Source organism: Bufo gargarizans, chromosome 8, assembly GCF_014858855.1.
Source record: "Bufo gargarizans isolate SCDJY-AF-19 chromosome 8, ASM1485885v1, whole genome shotgun sequence".
Taxonomy (NCBI): Eukaryota; Metazoa; Chordata; class Amphibia; order Anura; family Bufonidae; genus Bufo; species Bufo gargarizans.
In genome coordinates, this window is record NC_058087.1 from 178,616,487 (window position 1) to 178,637,709 (window position 21,223).

Sequence of the window (21,223 nt, forward strand, 5' to 3'; positions counted from 1 at the left end):
TTTTTATAAGCTGCTGTTCAGTGAACAGAGGCTCACTATGCCGAGAACAGGAATGATTATCCGGCAGTGGGGAAAGTGACTAAGCATGGCCACCAGCATTCAGCTCAGGACCGGATGTGCACATTGCTATATAGTTTGAACACCAGGTGGCGCCATATTATGTAAGTAAATGTCATGATTCTTCACTGGATCAGTGTTTTTAATGCATGTAAATTGAAAACACTGCTATTTTTTCATGATCTATACAATAAATAAAATTCACTGGCAGAATAACTTCTGTAAGTGCCAAGAACATGAAAAAATATGTAAGCAATACAGAGGGCGAGTATTTATTGCAACGGAAGGTCAGTGTCGTACTACAGACCAGTGGCTTCTAGACCTTACTTTGTCAGAAAGGGAGTAGCAATGTTTGCGATTGGATCCCAGGATAATCCGTGCCGAGCGGGACTGCTGCCAGATAGTGAAGAGGGTAAAGAAGGGGCCTTAATAAATACATAGTGTTAAAGGGGAACTCTTGGCCGGTGGAATGCAGGATATGTTAATATATACATGTACAAAATAATAGAAAATAAATGAAACCAGCTCCGAGGGACAGACACTCCTGTCTAAATCTGCGTCAGAGGAAGGAACTTTTGGTAGTAACTCTTGGTGACGTCAATCATGAGTTCCTGCGTGCATTCTGGGAGCTCTCCTGAGAACAGTCCTAAAGGGGTAAAAAGACAAAAGGAGCAGAAATCAGACAAAATAAAAGTCCAGAATAAGTTTTTTATATATATATATATATATATATATAATTTATAGTTAATAATAAAGATCCACTAATAAGAGATTTACACATTAGACGTATATTGGCCGCACCAGCCGATTTCAGCAGGGCTGGCTGATTTTTAAAGGTGTACGGGGGTCTCCCAGTGGCAGATGTTGAGGGAGGTATGGATTGGTGTTTTGGACATGCTCCTTACAACATAATTCTGTTGTTTGACCAGAGGAGTCTGGCAGATGCTATATCCCCTTTTCCACTCAGAACACATGTATATTTGGCCGAGCATGGTGTGCACGTGTACGCGTGGGTCGAGCGAGAGAGCAATCCGTTCAACAGCTATCTTATGTGTATGGCCAGCCTAGGAAACAGGGGTTATCCAATGTTCTCCACCTGAAGGTAAAGGCCAGAGTCAAGACAGTTAAAGGGGTTGTTCAATGTTAACTCGTTCTTTTCTAAATTACACCCCCCACCCCGCCAGATCCGTGAAGGAAATATACTTCCTGCTCCCCGCAGCTGGTTCAGTGGCTCCCTGACTGTCATTGCATGTATACTTCCTGCATGGGCAGGGTCATGTATGCCACTGCAGCCAATGACTGGCCTCTGTGGTGACGTGTCTCCAAGCGGTACTACTTAGATACTTGTCATGCATGCAGGAAGTTTACATGCAGGGGACCAAAAGTTTGGTGAAAACAGTCTGGAAGACACAGAACCATCACTGAGTGGCGGGTAAGTATACTTCCCTTCACAGGTCTGGGACGTGGAATTTAAAATACCAAGTCAACAATGGACAACTCCTTTAAATCTCTTGACCATGGCCTTTATCTTCATGTGGGAGAGGAACCCCCCTCACTGCAGTTCTTGGTTGTTGAGTGGTCTCAGTCACTGGCTGCTTTACCTCAACCTTTGAAGTCACCGTGGAACCATAGCCTAAATCTCAACCACCACTACTTTCCCCAACAATCTGGACTCACCGGGGCAGCCAGAAAACACGGTAAATGGGGGGACCACCGTCTCAGGGGGCAAAACCGTATTGTCCAATATTTTACAGCAATCCTTCAAGACGCATCTCCGGCCCTGTACGCAATACAAGAATTGATGAGATTGAACCTCAAATTTTGAAACACAGTGTTGAAAGCATTATTTCAAGTGATGTAAAAAATCAAGGGGCCACAAGACTTTAGGACCCCTATCAGGAGGGCTGCTCTCCAGCTGTCAAAACATACTAGGAGTTGTAGCTTTGAAACAGGGGTTGTGCACCCCTGCTTTTAAGGGGTTGAACAGTGTCTAGATATTGAAGACCTATCCTCAGAACAGGCCATCAATATCACATGGGTGGGTGTCCCACACCCTGCACCTCCACCAAACAGATGTGAAGGGTCGCCATTCATGTGATTGAGAGCTGAACTGCATACACAGTACATGGAGCCTTCTGCTTCTGGCTCCATCCACTGTGGTGCCGTCCGAAAACAGTTGATCTGTGGGGGCGCCGGACCGCCACCAATTTGTATCCTGATGATAGCTCATTAATATCTAGACCAGGGGTAGGCAACCTCCGGCACTCCAGCTGTAGTGAAACTACAAATCCCAGCATGCATACTTACTCTGTTCTTCTCCGAACGCCCATAGAAATGAATGGAGCATGCTGGGAATTGTAGTTTCACAGCAGCGGGAGTGCCGAAAGCTGGTGACCCCTGATCTAGACACTTGAAAACCAAGCAATCAAACTGAGAATTGCAGCCTTTTTACAATGAGTGAGGAGATGCCGCCATGGACCAGATCCCTTTAAATTCTTGATACTTACGATGACACAGTTCTTCCCTATGTGTACATAGGAGCCTATCTGTGCCGCATTCACCACGCAGTCTTCTTCTATAAAGACATGGTCTCCGATGTGTAGAGGGAAAAAAGCCACCCTGTAGGAGCAAGAGATATTAGGTGTTTACCCCGCCATCTTGCCGAATCACATGTTCCATAATGCATCGCATGGTCCTAGAGCTACAGCGTTTTATGTGTCGCCCTGTGACCACAGAGTCACGAGCTGCTATCATAGCTGGGGGCAGGTATACACCGCTGACCCTCGGTCCAATTATGTGGCACAGTTTTTCCTCCACATAAAGGATCTTTCATTTTGACCCATTTTTCTTCATATGTGAATATAATTGGCATTTAGCGAGGCGGTGGGCTTTTTTACTGGCAAGGAACGGAACAAACTGAAAAGACAGAAGCTCTATTGGCAATTAAAGGGAATTAGAGAACTAAGAATAACACTGTGTAATGGAAGCACAGGGACAGGACACTTAATGGGCAGCAATGGACTATTAATTGGTGGTGTCTCATATATGGGCGCAGGAGTCACGAGAATACACAAACACTTCTACGGGCCAGATCCTGCATCTGCTCATACTTTTGTACATAGGAAGAAGTATTGTAATAATTAGTGCTGGCCGACTCCAGATAGTAAAACTGGCCATGCACTTTAAATTCGGCCAAACTTGACGATTCCAGCCGACCATCTAATGTGTACGGGAACCTATCGACTGTCCGTGGAGAGAAGGATCAAGCTTGTTGGACTTCAATATACTTGATCCTTTTGTTCTTTAGAGAGATAAGCAGCTGCCAGAGCAAACACATACCCAGTTGGCTTTTATATATTGTATTTTTCGCTTTATAAGACGCACTTTTTGTCCTCCAAAAGTGGTGGAAATATGACGCGTCTTATAAAGCAAATATTAACGGGCAGTATCATTAGTATGCAGGGGGTGTGGAGAGTTTAGCGCTGATGCTGGCTTTACTCATCCGTCCCTGGTCTTCTGGCACTATGACCTGGCGCTGTGCAATATCAGGTCACAGTGCAGCGCCGGCAGAAAAACAGGGAGCGGCGAGTGCAGGAAGAGTGCGCTAGATCTGCAGAGTGGCAGCACCATCTGGAGCAGGAGAGGTTAATTTATATTTTTTATGTCTGATCTGAGGAAGTTTGAGGTCTGATTGGGGGGGGGGGGGGGGGGGGGGCGATCTGACGTCTGATAAAGATTGGGGAGTCTGACCTGAAGTCTGATAAAGATTTGGTGGGGTCTAATCTGAGGCTTGATAAAGATTGAGGAGTGTAATCTGAGGATCTGAGGCTTGATAAAGATTGAGGAGTGTAATCTGAGGATCTGAGGTCTGAAAGATTGAGGAGTCTAATCTGAGGTCTGATACAGATTGAGGAGTCTAATCTGAGGTCTGATACAGATTGAGGAGTCTAATCTGAGGTCTGATACAGATTGAGGAGTCTAATCTGAGGTCTGATACAGATTGAGGAGTCTAATCTGAGGTCTGATACAGATTGAGGAGTCTAATCTGAAGTCTGATAAAGATTTGGTGGGGTCTAATCTGAGGCTTGATAAAGATTGAGGAGTGTAATCTGAGGATCTGAGGTCTGATACAGATTGAGGAGTCTAATCTGAGGTCTGATACAGATTGAGGAGTCTAATCTGAGGTCTGATAAAGATTGAGGAGTCTAATCTGAGGTCTGATAAAAGATTGAGGAGTCTAATCTGAGGTCTGATACAGATTGAGGAGTCTAATCTGAGGTCTGATACAGATTGAGGAGTCTAATCTGAGGTCTGATACAGATTGAGGAGTCTAATCTGAGGTCTGATACAGATTGAGGAGTCTAATCTGAGGTCTGATAAAGATTAAGGAGTCTAATCTGAGGTCTGATAAAGATTAAGGAGTCTAATCTGAGGTCTGATAAAAGATTAAGGAGTCTAATCTGAGGTCTGATAAAAGATTGAGGAGTCTAATCTGAGGTCTGATAAAGGCCTCATGCACACGACCGTTGTGTGCATCCGCGGCCGTTGTTCCGTTTTTTTCCGCTGACCCATTGACTTTCAATGGGTCCGTGGAAAAATCTGAAAATGCACCGTTAGGCATCCGCGGCCGTGATCCGTGTTTCCAGTCCGTGAAAAAAATAGGACCTGTCCTATTTTTTTCACGGACAATGGTTCACTGACCCATTCAAGTCAATAGGTCCGTGAAAAATTACGGATGCACACAAGATTGTCATCCGCGTCCGTGTCCGTTTTTTCCTATCATTTCAAAGGCAAACTTGATTTAGATTTTTTTTTCATTTTTCATGTCAGTGGATCCTCCAAAAATCAAGGAAGACCTACGGAAGAAAAAACGGACACGGATCACGGAACCCATTTTTGCGGACCACAAAAAAAAACGTCTGTGTGCATGAGGCCAAAGATTGAGCAGTCTAATCTGAGGTCTGATAACGATTGAGGAGTCTAATCTGAGGTCTGATAACGATTGAGGAGTCTAATCTGAGGTCTGATAACGATTGAGGAGTCTAATCTGAGGTCTGATAACGATTGAGGAGTCTAATCTGAGGTCTGATAACGATTGAGGAGTCTAATCTGAGGTCTGATAACGATTGAGGAGTCTAATCTGAGGTCTGAAAGATTGAGGAGTCTAATCTGAGGTCTGATAACGATTGAGGAGTCTAATCTGAGGTCTGATAAAGATTGAGGAGTCTAATCTGAGGTCTGATAAAGATTGAGGAGTCTAATCTGAGGTCTGATAAAGATTGAGGAGTCTAATCTGAGGTCTGATAAAGATTGAGGAGTCTAATCTGAGGTCTGATAAAGATTGAGGAGTCTAATCTGAGGTCTGATAAAGATTGAGGAGTCTAATCTGAGGTCTGATAAAGATTGAGGAGTCTAATCTGAGGTCTGATAAAGATTGAGGAGTCTAATCTGAGGTTTGATAAAGATTGAGGAGTCTAATCTGAGGTTTGATAAAGATTGAGGAGTCTAATCTGAGGTTTGATAAAGATTGAGGAGTCTAATCTGAGGTCTGATAAAGATTGAGGAGTCTAATCTGAGGTTTGATAAAGATTGAGGAGTCTTATCTGAGGTTTGATAAAGATTGGGGGGTCTGATGAAAAATATTTTGTTTTCCTATTTTTCCTCTAAAACCTAGAAGCGTTTTATAAAGCGAAAAATACGGTTTGTGTTTCGTGCCTGTATACAAGCAGAAATAGCACTAGGTTATGTCCGTGCCTCACCCTTTGCTGAACTTCTTGAATGGTGGTCGGATCACGCTTCGACTTTTGATGACGCAGTGTCGTCCCACTCGAACATTCGCCAGGTCTCCTCTTATAATACAGTCGTTCATGACTATCGTCTGCAAAGAGGAAAGAAAGAAGGGCAAGTGAGGACAGTTATTTCAGTCTAAACATCGTACTCCAATGTTATTTATTTGATCCTAAGTCTGCAGGCTTCAGAGCTGAAATCTCCCAGCATCCTTTGGAGGCTACCTGTCTGCACAGACCTTGCACTTGTGATTTTGAATCTAAATTTTGCACCAATAGAATAATCTCATGTAAATAAAATTATAGGGGGTCATCCTTCGTGCCCACCCCCCTTCAAACAGCTTATTGGTGGAGGCACCAGGAGCTGGGCCCCCACCAATTTGATAATGACGGACTATCCTAAGGATGAAGGGGATTAAAGGGATTGTCCAAGGACATTTCAACTTGGGGCACGCCCGCTGATCACCTGTTCAAGTGAATGTGGCTGAGCTGCAATACCAAGCACAGCCACTATGCAATGGACGGCGCTGGGCTTGGTAAGCCGAGTGGATGCTGTGGTGCTCACTACATTGCCACATCTTCCTCAAACAGCTGACTAGTGGTGGTGCCCGGTGTTGGACCCCCACCGATCTGATATTGGTGACCTATCCAGAGGAGCGGTCATTAATATTAAACACAGAGAAGACTCCTTTAATGAATTTACAAAATGACTTTTTATACAGATTATGGGGGCAATTTACTGTGCTGAAATATTCCTAAATTTCAGGCGCAGATAGCGGCACAGCGGTTAGCTGCGCTGCTCGCTCCGCTCATGCCAGCTCTAAAATTGTGGGCATGGGTCGGCCTGTTTCATTCACCATTTTCTACACCATTGGAAGATGTCTTATATTTAGAACTGGCACTGGATGCGCCAAAGTTATGGAGAGGCCGGCGCCTCTTCGTAACTTCGGCCGATCCACCGCCAGTTTAAGGCTTTAATAAGACCGGCATCTAAAATGCCGGTCTTAATAAATGTGCCCCTATATCTTTATACAAGCTCTAAAATAGGGATCAAAGGCGGACTAAGGCTGGCCATACACATTAGATAGCATTCAGCCAAGCATGCATGTGCCTTGGACAGTAAGGGGGATGAAAGAGACCTCTGCAAGTGGCTTGTCTACCCAGGGACAAAAGGACTGGACATGCTGAAATCCAACTGCCTGATCCTTCTCTTTCCCGACATTTGCCGTCAGGCCAGTTGGGAGGCCCCCATATACATTAGATGGTTGGCCAGTCCTGCTGATACCAGCAAGTTCGGCCGCATGCACCTAATGTGTACGGCCACCTTTATGTATGCACAGTATTTTCAGAAGCCACTTTTATTTATCTGGTGCAGAGTGATAATTGCTAGGTGCAGAGAGCGCTCCCTGGTGAGTCGCGTCTAATTCACTGGATGATCGTGTAAACCTGATAAATGAGGATAAAAGTCTCTGCTGAAAGCTGAAGGGAGCCGCTAATCTCACACTGATTTTCTGCTTTCCATATAATCTGTCAAACTCCTTCCGTAAAGACTACCACAATGAGGCCTGATCACAAGCATGGAGAACCTGCGTGCCCTCGCTCCTGGCCTAGCGTGATCTAAAGCTGGACACAGAAGGGAAACGTGTTGTGCTTTTTTTTATAATTTATGAAATAGTTAAGTTTTTTTCTTTGGGGTAAAATGACATTTTCTCCACTAAAATATATATTTTTTCTTTTTTTTTCCAGTACGGGCCACCAGGGGGTGCTAACACAAAAAAAGTGGCCGCGTCCTGCTAGCCATAGACATAGGTCGAGCCTGCCGATCAGCTAATATGTTTGCAGCCTCCTGACGGTCACCCAACTGCAAGGGGGGATAAGGATGGGATTTCATGTCTAAGAATGGCTTATTCCCCTACTTGACTGAGCAAGCACGTGTGTGGGGGTGCAGAGGACAGCAGCACAGGCTGTCGGCCGGCAGGAAACAGCTGTGACCTCCCTGTCCTATTATCTGACTATATTGCTGTGAGTTTTGGCTCAGAACCCTCGTCTATTACCCATACCGGCTTATACACGGACGGCTGGATACTTCAGAGCAGAGGCCGCACTACATTTTTTCCGGAAGAGTAAAAATACTCCTCTTACCATTTTTAGCTGAGGAGGAGTATGAAATTGAGTATACATTACTCGCTGCGCTGTCACCTTGTACTGCAGGTTCATCTTGAGGTCCGGACTGTAGTTTTCCACCACTGAGGAGTCGTCTTAAGCTCCCCTGCCGCCATGTTAGCCGGGGCCCTCGGACACAGCGTACCGCTCCCCGTACTACTCTCGTCAATCAGCCCCTCCTCCTTACAGATCCCGGTCCAACCAATAACAAAGCTCCTTGCTGTACGGAGCATTGGTTATTACGGGTACGGGCAGCATTGCTCACTGCACCGATGAATGGCAGGGAAAAGTCTAAGGCACTCGTACAGGCGTTATTGCGACCTCTGCGAATTGCTCTGTGTTACCCCATTTCCACCTTGGCTAACGGAAGGTTGTGGGGTGCTCTTTGATGCCCATATGCCTGTTAAGGAGTTACCTTAAGGACACAATCTCTCCAAGCTGATATTTGCATTTTTAATACAATACTAAGTTGTGTTCTTCGACCATTGACCCCTGCTGCATGAAGAGAGGGGGGCAGGCAAGGACTAGGAACAAGTCATTGGGAAGTCTCTTCACCTGTAAGTATAAAAAGCCACAAGAACCTAAACCTGACAAGTTTAATTCCTCCCTAACGTCAACTATTGCAGCTTCTGAATTACAGTCTATAGGTAAAGCAACAGCGCCCCCAGATAAACAGGTCATAAAAGGAACTGCATGGGAAAATGTTTCCCAAAATTACATTTAAAAGGGTTTTCCAACCCCCTCTGGATAGGTCATCAGTATCTGATCGGTGGGGGTCGAACACCCGGGAACCGGGCTTATCTTGTACTTTAAAGCATCCATATCATAAAAATAGAATACAAATTATATAAATGATGCCATAAAAAAATCATCTTGACAAACAAAAAATGAAGACTTCTCAGTTCTCACATTAGTTTTAACCAAAAAAAGCTCTCAGAATGGGCTGGATAGGTCATCAGTATCCAACACCCAGGACCCTCGCCGATCAGCTATTTGAGAAGGTACGAGATGCTCTGGAAAGGAATTTTCACGTAAGCAGTGTATGTGAAATTTAGATGACACACAGGGGGCCAAAAACGGAAAAACACGGATGAACCTCTGACCATTTTGTCCCAATTGCCATCATGGACACGGACGTGTGAAAGAGGCCTAAGGCTACTTTCACATACCCGCATTGGTTTCCAGCGGAGGATCCCAAAACCGGACCAAAATGGTTCCATTTGATTTAACACATCAGGATGCATCAGTTCCGTTAGGATGCGGTTGTGTTAAATCAAAAGGGAACAAAGCGTCACTAAATACGCTGAAAGTCAATGGGGGACTTTATCCCACAGATCATTCCGTGATACCAAATTTATACAGTATTTTTAATGACTTTTGATCACTTTTATTATTTCTTCCAAGGGGGAAGTCATTCTTGTAAAACATTTATTTATTTTCTCTCCAGCCACTAGGGGGCGTGAACATCCAATCTGCTGATCCCTTCACTTCTATACTGTGATACAATATGCCTGTCAGTGTAAAACTGACAGGTAGCCTGTTACTGTATGTGCAGTAAGTAGTACGTATATCACCCACCTTGCCATTGAGGACGATGTTCTGGCTTCCGCATAATACAGACTGACGACTGACTTTATTTCCGGAGGCCTGAGGACAGAACACACAAGAAGGTTACAGAGTTTTCTTTTATGGCACGCGGTCGTAAGTCAGCTTAAACCACGGGTATCCTCAAGGGAGTATCCAGTATGGACGTAACGTATCTAAAACAGGAGGGAATCGAACTGCAGGCAGTTTCCATCTGGTGTGATGGGAGTTCTGGTATCTCAAAACTTGGGAGGGACAGAAGTTGGAGACCACTGCCATACACTGTCTACAATGCTAGGGAATTGTACTGTAAGCAGTTCTCCAATGCACTGTTGTGTTGAAGGGGTTGTCTCACTTCAGCAAACGTAATTTATTATGTAGACACAGGTACTACAAAGCACTTACTAATGTATTGTGATTGTCCATATTGCTGGCTGGATTCATATTTTCCATTACATTATACACTGCTTGTATCCATGGTTATGACCACCCTGCAATCCAGCAGCGGTGGTCGTGCTTGCACACTATAGGAAAAGCCACCCGCCTATGTGCACTTCCCACGGGTCTGGACACCAGAGAGGCCCTGTCTCTGTACAATCTTGAGATTCTCTACCAGCAGGCTCTGTATTTTTAATCTGTTCCATCAGGCAGCTCAACTGATGGCTCCTTATCACTGACCTTATAAACACTCATCATAGGGCTGAAACGATTCATCGATTTAATCGACGTAATCGAGTAAAAAAAAAAAATACTGCATCGAGGATTCGTTTAGATAACATGACCACGGAGCGCGAGTGAAATGAAGCTTCTCACTCACTGCTCCGCGGCCTCCCGACTGCACCGCGCTGCAGGACCTTGCGTTCACGCATCGTCAGCGCGCTGGCTGACGCTGTGTGTGACATCAGGTCCCCAGTGCATGCTGGGATGAAGACCATCTCCTGCGGACTCCATGTGTCGGCGCGCTCTGCACTGAACGGTAAGTATAAAGTTAGCAGAGGCAGCAGCGGCGGGGCGGGAAATGGTGGCACCTGTGAATTGGCATGGGCTGGGGGAAATGGGGGCACCTGTGATTTGGCATGGGGAAATGGGGGCACTTGTGATTTGGCATGTATAACGTTATTGGCGGAAGGAGGGGCACTTGTGATTTGGCATGGGGAAATGGGGGCACCTGTGATTTGGCATGTATAAAGTTATTGGTGGGGGAGAGGGGTTAATGGGGGCACCTGTGATTTGGCACATGGAGGGGCTGATCTGGGGGACATGGTGGATGGCATAAAAGGCACTGGGACATCATGGCTATCTGGATGGAAGGGCTGATGGCAGTGCCATCATGGGGGCACTGGGGGTCATGGCATGGAAGGGCTGATCTGATGGCACAGGAGGCACTAGGAAAGGGTGACATTTTTATAAAGCAATACGTTATTTTTTTTAAACTGTAGATTTTTATTAGCACATTACGTGTTAATTCAATAATACATAAATAAAGAAAAACAAAGTGATACAGCACAGCTGGTACAGAGCCCACAGTGGACCATTGAGATGTAAAAAGGGCACAGAGACAGCGCATACAGCCGTACAAATACCATGACTGTCTAATAACGTATCACAAAAAAACTCAGGACACGGGATAAGACAACTGACAGAACACAAAGGGGAAGGGACGGATGATGGAGAATGGGGGCCGAGCTCACAGGCTGATCAGGGGGGCTCCCAATGTCAGACCTCCACCTAATACACACTGAGGATAGGCCGGGGAATACATACAAATCATGGGACAACCCCACCCAAAGCCTTTGCAGTATGTAAGCATGGACTACACACATATGTACCAGTATGAGGCATAATTCAGACACCACGGGCCTCCATACATCCCACATACATGACAGTCAGAGGATGATGCAGGCGTGGTCATGGAGGGCGCACAGAACATACATGTACACGGCCGGTGGGGGAGGGGGGACGCACCCCCAGGCCGCCATGTCTGCCCACGCAGGGCTATGTCCCCTCCACGACACTCACAGTCTCTATGTACTCCGACTTGTTATACAGCAGCTCGCTCAGCTCCATGGCTCGGCCGGCGTGACGTCACTTCCGCTCCTGGCGCGCCGGGGTTGGTCACGTGACGCGGTCATGTGACCCCCCGCCTTGCGGGCTGAGGAGAACGGAGGAGGTGACAGCAGCGGCCGCCGCGTGTGTACGTCCAGGGAGACGGTATATGGGGGCGCCATAGGGTGATTCTGGAGGGGCTCCTGTGTCCTAGTCAGTCAAAAAAAAAAAAAAAAAGGGGAAAAAAAAACTTTTAAGGAGTTTTCTGGGAAAATTGAGAAATTATTTTTGTCCCCTTAATGCGTAGACGTCCAGCTTTAATAATTATAAATGTATCCCTCGCCGCCATGTCTGCAGGTGAGGCCTTAGCCAATGGGACGTCAGGTGACCTAGGTTTGCACGTGCAATCGGCGCTAGATTGATTGGGCGAAGCGGTCATGTGACGCCAAGTAAGACAACAGACGCTTTGTGTGCTTGCCGCCATGGCCGCCAAGGGAGACGTTTTTTAATCGGCGCCAGCAGAGTTTTTAATATGACTGTTACAAATAGTTGTCGAATCCTTATTAATCCCCTTTAAGTCCATGAAATGCAACCTGTTATCACCGACTGGGTAAGGCTGGGTCCGCGTCACGTTTTATGCCTCCGTTTGACGTATATGTTAAAAAAACAAACAAAACCGCAGCACACCATGGTCTTGTTTTTCACTGAAGCTCCATTCACTTCTATGGGGCCGGGGCTGCGTGAAAAACACAGAATATAGAACATGGTGCGTTTTTCACGCAACGCAGAACTGATGCGTGAGAAAAAAACGCTCATGTACACAGACCCATTACAATGAATGGGTCAGGATTCAGTGCGGGTGCTATGCGTTCACGTCGCGCGTGGAAAACTCTCTCGTGTGAAAGGGGCCTTACAATGGAACTCTATGGTGAACGGATGACACTGTATTGCATCATTTTGAGGCATCCGTTTAACGTATACGTTATAAGGATGGGAAAAACGTGATGTGAACCCAGCGTAAGTGACGCCTCCTTCACTAATCGGTGATGACACAGTCAGTGATTTATCCGTGAAGGATCCGTATTTGGTCCGCGTGTTCATTTTATGCTCTCTATGCGTCATCCGTATTCCATGAACGCTGCTCTTTCCAGGGCATATCCTTGCAATGATCCCTGAAAACCACGGACTGTAAGGCCTTATTTACATTTCCGTTCTCCACTTTTTCCACGGAGGAGAAGACGTACCTGTTGATTCTAAAGTATTTGTTCACACGTCAGTGATGCGGACCAAACACGACCATTGAAGCCTATAGGTGACACAATATCACGGATGCCATCCGTGTTCTGTCAGTGATTCTTCACGGACCATTGATAGGAGAGGCTGTGGAAATAAATTTTCAGCCTAGCAGTGTCCGTGGAATACGGATGACACATGGAGAGCAAAAAAACGGACACGGGGACCAAACACGGACTCTTGACGGATATCTTTAGGAATGAGACACGGACAGATTTTCCACAGATATCAAGGGGACATTTTACTACTGCCACCAATGAGGAGAGAGGGGCGGGCGCACTGCGCCACCAATGATAGCAGGACTTTAAATGGGTCCGGACTTTGTTAAGTTACCAGGCTACATAGTGCGGCGCCCAGGGATCTCCCTGCACTTACTATTATTCCTGGGCGCCTCTCCGTTCGCCCGCTGTGCCCCCATTTCAGTCTCCTGCTCCGTATGTTCCTTCTCCCTGGCTGTGACGTTCTGCTCTGTGATTGGACAGCGCTACAGCAGGGAGAAGGAACGCCCAGGAATAAACGTAAGTGCAGGGACATCCCTGGGCGCCGCTCTATGTAGCCTGCTCATGAAAGGTCGCCTTTAACTTTTAATACAGGAGGGGTTAACTGCCGCTGATCTGCTGCCAGTACCCGCCTTCTGTATTAAGGGTTAACTATCATTGGTGGCGCAGTGCGCCCGCCCCCCTCAACCCCCCCAGTATTAAAATCATTGGTGGCCACAGGGTCCCCTCCCCTCCCCCTCATTGGTGGCAGTGGCAGCTTCTGATCGGAGCCCCAGCAGTGTAATCGCGGGGCTCCGATCTTTTACCATGGCAGCCAGGATGCTACTGAAGCCCTGGCTGCCATAGTCGGCTCCCTGCTGCTGTGTGCACAGGGCGACAGGGACAGTGTGAGATCCTATTCAGCCTGATAGAGCTCTATTAGTGTGAATAGGACAAGGGATCAAAAGATCCCAGGTTCTAGCCCCTAAGGGGGAAATAGTTAGTAAATAAACTGTAAAAAAAACAAATATAAATCACCCCCTTTCCCAATTTCACATATAAAATATATAAACAGTAAATAAATAAACATATCGCCACGTCTGAAAAGTCCAAACTATTAAAATATAAAAAAAAATCTATGCGGTGAACACCGTAACAGAAAAAATCAAAACAGCGCAATTTTATTTTTATTTTTTTGCGTAGTATCGAGTATCGCAATACTTTTTTATGTTATTGAAATCGAATCAAAAATTTGGTATCTCAACAACTATACATCCAGGATAATATCCTCTGACCTCACTAGCAGTTTTACTATAAGAGAAAATGCATTGTGTCTCTCAGAACTCTGGAATCAGCCTCACTTATTACATACCGGCTACTGTCCTGATATAACAATGGGGCCGCCAAAAAAAAGCAAAGTGGCGCTGAAAAATTACGAGAATTCGCTAGACAACCAGAGGAAGGTACGCAGTCACCCCTGTTTCCGTGTCCGTTCTGGGTTTTTTTGCAGATAGGATGCAGACCCACTTATTTCAATGGGTCTGCAAAAAACGCGGACAGCACACCGTGTGCTGTCCGCATCAGTATGTTTGTTCCGTTGCCCCGCAAAAAATAATAGTGCATGTCCTATTTTTTTCTAGTTTGCGGACAAGGATAGGCATTATTACAATGGGTCCGCAAAAAAAACGGATGCCATACGGAACGTCATCCGTTTTGTTTTGCGGACCTCAAAATACATACGGTCGTGTGCATGTAGCCTTCAAAAGTATCAGCCCAAGTCCTGGAAGTTATTACTGCATGCAAGACATCTCTCACAGGAAAACTGGATGAAGTCAAGATTGATCTGGGACTACTGCGTCAAGACCTACATAACCTGCGAGAAAGAGTTCAACACACTGAAGAGCGTAGATCACGCATAGAAGATACCACCGCCACTGTTCCTAGATCCATATCTGATCTTAATGCCAAAGCAGAGCTCTGGAAGCAGAAAGCAGATGACCTAGAAAATAGGCTCCGCAGAAACAACATCAGAATCATCTGCTTACCTGAAAGAGCAGAGGGCCGCACACCGGATGAATTTATAGAAAAATGGATAAAATAACTTTTCCCGGCATATGCGGTAGAAAGGGCTCACAGAGTTCCACCAAACCCCACTGGGGGCCCCATGTTGGCAAGAAAGACGGCAAGAAATTTAATATGACAATGCCAGGGTCTCCATTTTTCCGGATTTCTCCATGGAATTGCAGAAACAACGTGCCACTTTTATGGATGTCAAGAGACGCCTGAGAGAAGCCAACATCCCTTAGGCTGGGTTCACACGGGCGTGTCCGGATTAGGTCCGGATGCGTCCCGGTGTATTGCGGCAAACCCGCGCGATTAGGTACGCAATTGCAGTCAGTTTTGACTGCGATTGCGTTCCGATGTTCAGTTTTTATCACGCGGGTGCAATGTGTTTTGCACTCGCGTGATAAAAAACCGACTGTGGTACCCAGACCCGAACTTCTTCACAGAAGTTCAGGTTTGGGTTAGTTGTAGTGTAGATTGTATTATTTTCCCTTATAACATGGTTATAAGGGAAAATAATAGCATTCTGAATACAGAATGCTTAGTACAAGGTCAATTGAGGGTTAAAAAAAATAAAAGAAATTAACTCACCTTGTCCTCTTCATTGCGCAGTTCCCGGTCTCTTCTGATGAGCTGTCGGCTAAAGGACCTTTGGTGACGTCAGATCACATGCTCCAATCACATGGTACATCACCACAGTGATGTACCATGTGATTGGAGCATGTGATCTGACGTCACCAAAGGTCCTTTAGCCGACAGCTCATCAGAAGAGACCGGGAACTGCGCGATGAAGAGGACAAGGTGAGTTAATTTCTTTTATTTTTCTTAACCCTCAATTGACCTTGTACTAAGCATTCTGTATTCAGAATGCTATTATTTTCCCTTATAACCATGTTATAAGGGAAAATAATACAGTGAATAGACTGTCACCTAGCAACCATGAGTGAAAATCGCACCGCATCCGCACTTGCTTGCGGATGCTTGCGATTTTCACTCAGCCCCATTCATTTCTATGGGGCCTGTCCTGCGTTACAAACGCAGAATATAGAGCATGCTGCGATTTTAAAGCATTGCAGAAGTGATGCGTGAAAAAAATCGCTCATGTGCACAGCCCCATAGAAATGAATGGTGCCGGATTCAGTGCGGGTGCAATACGTTCACCTACCGCATTGCACCCGCGCGGAAATCTCGCCCGTGTGAACTCAGCCTTACTCCATGGGCTACCCTGCAAATCTCAGAGTGGTGGACGGCGACAGAGCGGTCTTCTTTACCTCGCCTGGAGAAGTCTCTGAATGGCTGGCCTTACGAAGAAGATCTCCAAGACGCTGAGGCTGTCGACCTTTTCTAGGGATTGGGCGCCGTTATCAGGCTGGTTTGGCTTAATCGATAAGTGTTAGATACATCTAACTGCAGCTTCTTGATAATTCCTAACTACTGATATAGGGCCCCAATACTTGCGTTTAAATGGTTATACTATTACTGTAGCCGCAGCCTGCATGCTTCTGCCAATTATCGCCGTAGGCAGAGGCATCCTGGTTTCACTGGCTTTAGTCTGGTTTGAGACACTATTCCAGACTTAACTTTACATTTGCCGAAGCATAACGTTAGTGTCACGCCCTGCCCTGTGAGTGATCTGAGAAGATCTGTCAGACTTGCTGCACGTGAATCAATCTGAGAGATTGCTTTGTTGTGGCTTTGGGCAGAATCCCACCCCCTCACAGTTTCTGCTCATTAGTTAGTGATGCTATTTATACCTGCCTCTCACTATAGCCCTTGCGGTTTATAGTTTCTCCGGGAGATCTCTGCTGGTGTTTGGTGGATCGCCTGCTCCCAGTTCGTCTTCAGTTAAGTCCTCCTTCTGTTGTTTCTACTGGCTAGGCCTTAGGTAGACACTGGTTCCTTCATCTTATGCAAGAAACCGGTTGTCTTTTCGCCTGCTCCCTAGCTGAGGGTTTGTGTCAGTTGCAGCAGGGCTAGGTTCGAGTGCATGAACACTTCTACCATCGAGATTTGTTCATGTTGGTCGCAGTCAGAGAAAGGCTCAGGGATTGTTAGGAGGTGACCTTTCCCTTTTCCCTAGCTGTGGGGCCTTGCCCGCTGTTTTGTTTAATTTTGTTGTGTTTGATTTGATTCCCTTCCCTCACCTTCCGTGACATTATAAACCGCCCATACCGTCATTTTTTTTCCCCTTGCTCTGTGCAAAATGGAAGCTGTTGATACTCTGGTTGATCGCATGCAGGAATTATCTTGGGAGGTAGCAGACCTCCGTAATTTAGTTGCACTGTGTCAGAGATGTCTGGTGCCGCTGGTGGGAACCAGTTCAGCCTTGAACCAAAGGTCGCTCTCCCGGATAGGTTTTTCTGGGGGAAGTGATAACTTTGTTCGGTTCAGGGAGTCTTGTAAATTATATTTACTTCTGCATCTGATTTCATCTGGTGACGAAAAAGAGTGTGGATTATAATTTCTCTGCTAGAAGGTGATGCTCAGTCCTGGGCATTTTCTCTGCCGATCGGTTTGTAGTCCCTCCGATCGGTGGACAAAGTTTTAAGAGCCCTGGGCCTGATTTATGATGACCCAAACCGGGTCTCTCTCCGTAGTCAGTTCTGTCAGGGGCTGTCTGAGAAACTAAAAGACGCCCCTTGCGTTTCATGAAAATCACGATTCTTTGGAGGCGGCCATGGTTCTAGCCGTAAGGATTCATTGACTTTTGGGGGACACCTTGAAGGCTTTTCTTTCTGGGTCCCTACATTCCAGCATTTCCTATATCATAAAATAAACGCTCGGAGCTGGAATCACAGTGTACCACCCTGGAGCTGCAATATATACGTCATCCGACTGATGCCAGCAGGACTGTTTGGCTCCAGACGGGCAGACAATACGTAGCAATTGTCAAGGACAAAGCAGATAGGAAACTGACAGTGTTAGAGCAATCAGTCAGCTAAACTACTAGCTCAGCTAATTTGACACGACTCGCCCTCTTCAGCAATATTAGCATTCAGGAACGCCGCAGGACAAGAACTCTGCACACGGAAAGCAATTATTCGTACTCTCACACATTTTTACCAAGACCTATATAGATCCAGTATAACGGCATCTGAAACAGAGACAGCAACATATTTTGAAAGTATATCCCTCCCTAAACTTACTATATCACAAAGTACCCAATTGGACCAACCAATTTCCCTGGAGGAAATAATACAGGCCATTTCAGATCTTAATAATGGGAAATCTCCTGGCCCAGACGGGTTCCCCAAAGAAGTAGTATATGCCAAGTATGCAGAGGTGTTAGCCCCTCAATTGTTATCCACCTTCCACTCGGCCCTGGAGACGGGGCGCCTGCCCGACTGTTTTATGGAGGCCACTATGATACTTTTACTTAAACCTGATAAAGAACCCCTAGAATGTAGTTCATATAGACCCATAGCACTGCTAAATGTGGATTACAAAATTCGAACCAGAATCTTGGCCACTCGCCTTAATCGGGTAATTCTGTCACTGGTTCACCAAGACCAGATGGGATTTATGCCAGGGAAGTCCACGACTGAGAATATCAGACGGGTTCAGGTGGGTACACCAGTGGGTTATTCCCTGAATGCGGATTTGGCCCTGGCCTCATTAGACGCCGCCAAAGCATTTGACTCCATAGAATGGGCTTATCTAATTGGTTGTCTGCGGGGTTTTGGATCTGGTCCACAGTTCCTCAGATGGATCACTATCCTGTATAGCAGACTACTGATAAATGGGGAATTATCAGAAAGTTTCCCCCTACATAGAGGAACGAGGCAGGGCTGCCCCTTGTCGCCGCTCCTGTTTGCCTTGGCGTTTGAGACACTGGCAATTAGGGTGAGGAGTGGTGACAACATAAATGGAGTGACCATAGGAGAAAGAGAGCTTCGTACAGGACTATATGCGGATGATATGATCCTATATTTGTACTCACCTGATACATCCCTTCACAATGCAGTGGCTTGATAAATAAATTTGAGGAGTTCTCGAGCCTCAGAATCAACTGGGAAAAATCAGTCTACATGCCTTAGGGTAGGGCAGAACGGACAGGACCTTGCCATATTGAGCGGCTAAAGATGGTAGACCCTTTCCAGGATCTGGGAGTGACTATCACTAAAAGACATTCTCGGGCCCTGTCGCTTAACATTCTCCCCTTAACTAACCACATACGGAGTAAGTTTCAAAGTTCGAAGACACTGCCTATTTCGGTGGCAGGATGCATTACCCTAATTAAAATCATTATATTCCCCAAGGTCTTTTATACGCTTCAGCACGCAGAGGTACATGTACTCAAATCGGTGTTTAAAGAAATAGATTGTATCACTGAGGGCAAGGACCTAAAACGTAACTTTTATTTATAATCACAATAAAAAAAAATGACAACTTTGATAAAGTATCTTGGTATGTATGATCCCACTTAGTATCTAATGGAAACAACACAGGACGCAGTGGTGCAGGTAATATCAGCCCATGCATTGTGTCACCGTATGACTGTCAAGCAACTGTGATCATGGTCTCATTGATCGGTTTGCTTATAACCCCTCTGTTTCAAACTCAGCATTTCATGAATATATGGTGCATATAATATCAGTTATTGCACTGTTGCATAGTATGAATGCTAAGGGACTGTGACTTATGTTGTATCTATCTGCTGGTTACAACTCTGCCGAATTGTTTTGCCATAAACTCTGTATCTTAGGAGTACATGTGTGTATCACTGGTTCCATTTTTGTGCGCTTTGCCCCTATATAAATGCGCTGATAGTCCATTAAGAGGCCACACACTCTTTCTGTATTGACCAATTTAAGTATTGTCCCCTGATGAACCCTCTGTTGCATTAGGAGGAGGAAACGCGTTGGGACCTGTGAAATTGGGATGCATCTTGTAATAGGGTCTTTTTAAGTCCAGTTCAGTCCTAGGTCCGCGGACAGAGTACACCTACCATCAAGGTGTATCTCTGGGCTGAGCAGCTGTGGAGGGAAAGTTTAGGGATAGTTATTCCCTGTATCCCAGTTTCTCAGCCTTTTACCGCCCTTCGTTTACCGTTGATAGCTTTCTACGCACCAATTAGGATGCTTTATCCAAGTTGTAATTTTATTTTATTGTGATTATAAATAAAAGTTAAGTTTTAGTTCCTTGCCCTCAGTGATGCATTATATACATTAGCAAGGATCAATTGCCAATATACCTTCAGTGATTACTTTAAAGAAATAGATTCCCTGACCAGAGCCTTTATTTGGGGCAGATCCCGAGCTAAACTTAGCTTAGATACGCTAAACGTCCTAAGACAGAGGGAGGTATGGCGCTACCGGAATATTATATTTATTACCTAGCGGGCCAGCTGCGACTCGTTAATGCCTGTACAGGGCTCCAGATGGCGACCAAAATGGTCGCCAATGCGACTAAGAATTTACAAATGGCGACAAGACTTTTTAGTCTTGTCGCCATTTGCGACTAGACCCTCCGCGGCAGCTCTGCAGCTGAACAGCGGCGGGCACAGGAGCTGATAGTTCTCTGCCGCCGCCGATGTTCTCCTCAGTCTCAGTCAGCTCGGTCACAGCACACAGAGACGCTGGCAGCAGGGAGGGGAGGGACTCGGGAGCAGTGTAATCTGATCCTAGAGTGGAAGCTGCTTCTGCCAGCCCCTCCCATCCCCGCCCACCAACCAATCAGAGCTGAGGCAAGGCAAGGCGAGCACTAGCAGCTCTGAGTCACTGACAAGTACAGGGAGAAAGAATCGAATGAGTCACAGGTGAAAAGAACTAAAGATCCGACTTAGTGACTCATTCGATTCTTTCTTAGACTCCCTGTACAGTGTGCACCCCCCCCCCCCCAACACCCCAGTATAAGAAACATTGGTGGCATAGTGTGCCCCCCCAACACCGCAGTATAAGAAACATTGGTGGCACAGTGTGCCCCCCCAACACCCCAGTATAAGAAACATTGGTGGCACAGTGTGCCCCCCCAACACCCCAGTATAAGAAACATTGGTGGAACAGTGTGCCCCCCCAACACCCCAGTATAAGAAACATTGGTGGCAGTGTGCCCCCCCAACACCCCAGTATAAGAAACATTGGTGGCACAGTGTGCCCCCCAACACCCCAGTATAAGAAACATTGGTGGCAGTGTGCCCCCTCCCAACACCCCAGTATAAGAAACATTGGTGGCAGTGTGCCCCCTCCCAACACCCCAGTATAAGAAACATTGGTGGCACAGTGTGCCCCCCCCCAACACCCCAGTATAAGA

At 46.1% G+C, this 21,223-nt stretch overlaps 2 protein-coding genes across 6 annotated transcripts in view; one reads left to right on the forward strand and one right to left on the reverse strand.

Annotated features, from left to right (window-relative positions):
- Positions 1 to 315: 315 nt before the first annotated feature.
- Positions 316 to 11,697, reverse strand: LOC122944475 (dynactin subunit 5). The gene is made up of 6 exons (XM_044302786.1): positions 11,610 to 11,697; positions 9,585 to 9,653; positions 5,817 to 5,935; positions 2,565 to 2,676; positions 1,735 to 1,837; positions 316 to 703 (listed from the first exon to the last, which is right to left on the reverse strand). The coding sequence occupies exons 1-6, from the start codon at positions 11,655 to 11,657 to the stop codon at positions 606 to 608; spliced, it is 549 nt and encodes a 182-aa protein (XP_044158721.1). The 5' UTR covers positions 11,658 to 11,697; the 3' UTR covers positions 316 to 605.
- Positions 11,698 to 11,722: 25 nt separating this feature from the next.
- Positions 11,723 to 21,223, forward strand: part of LOC122944477 (partner and localizer of BRCA2-like) — a 52,606-nt gene continuing 43,105 nt past the window's right edge. For 3 of the 5 annotated variants that reach the window (XM_044302787.1, XM_044302789.1, XM_044302788.1), the window contains exon 1: positions 11,723 to 11,784. The gene's annotated coding sequence lies outside the window, so the exon portion shown is untranslated. Of the gene's footprint in view, positions 11,802 to 21,223 lie in introns of all 5 variants that reach the window. The other 2 variants (XM_044302790.1, XM_044302792.1) reach the window with 2 other exon arrangements.

What these genes read in the sequence shown, in the direction of transcription:
- LOC122944475 (XM_044302786.1), bottom strand. Translation starts at nt 11,657, where the DNA reads ATGGAGCTGAGCGAGCTGCTGTATAACAAGTCGGAGTACATAGAGACT. An exon ending in AGTCGGAGTACATAGAGACT is followed by an intron (nt 9,654 to 11,609) that starts GTGAGTGTCGTG and finishes TTCTGTCCTCAG; the next exon opens with GCCTCCGGAAATAAAGTCAG. An exon ending in ACATCGTCCTCAATGGCAAG is followed by an intron (nt 5,936 to 9,584) that starts GTGGGTGATATA and finishes TCCTCTTTGCAG; the next exon opens with ACGATAGTCATGAACGACTG.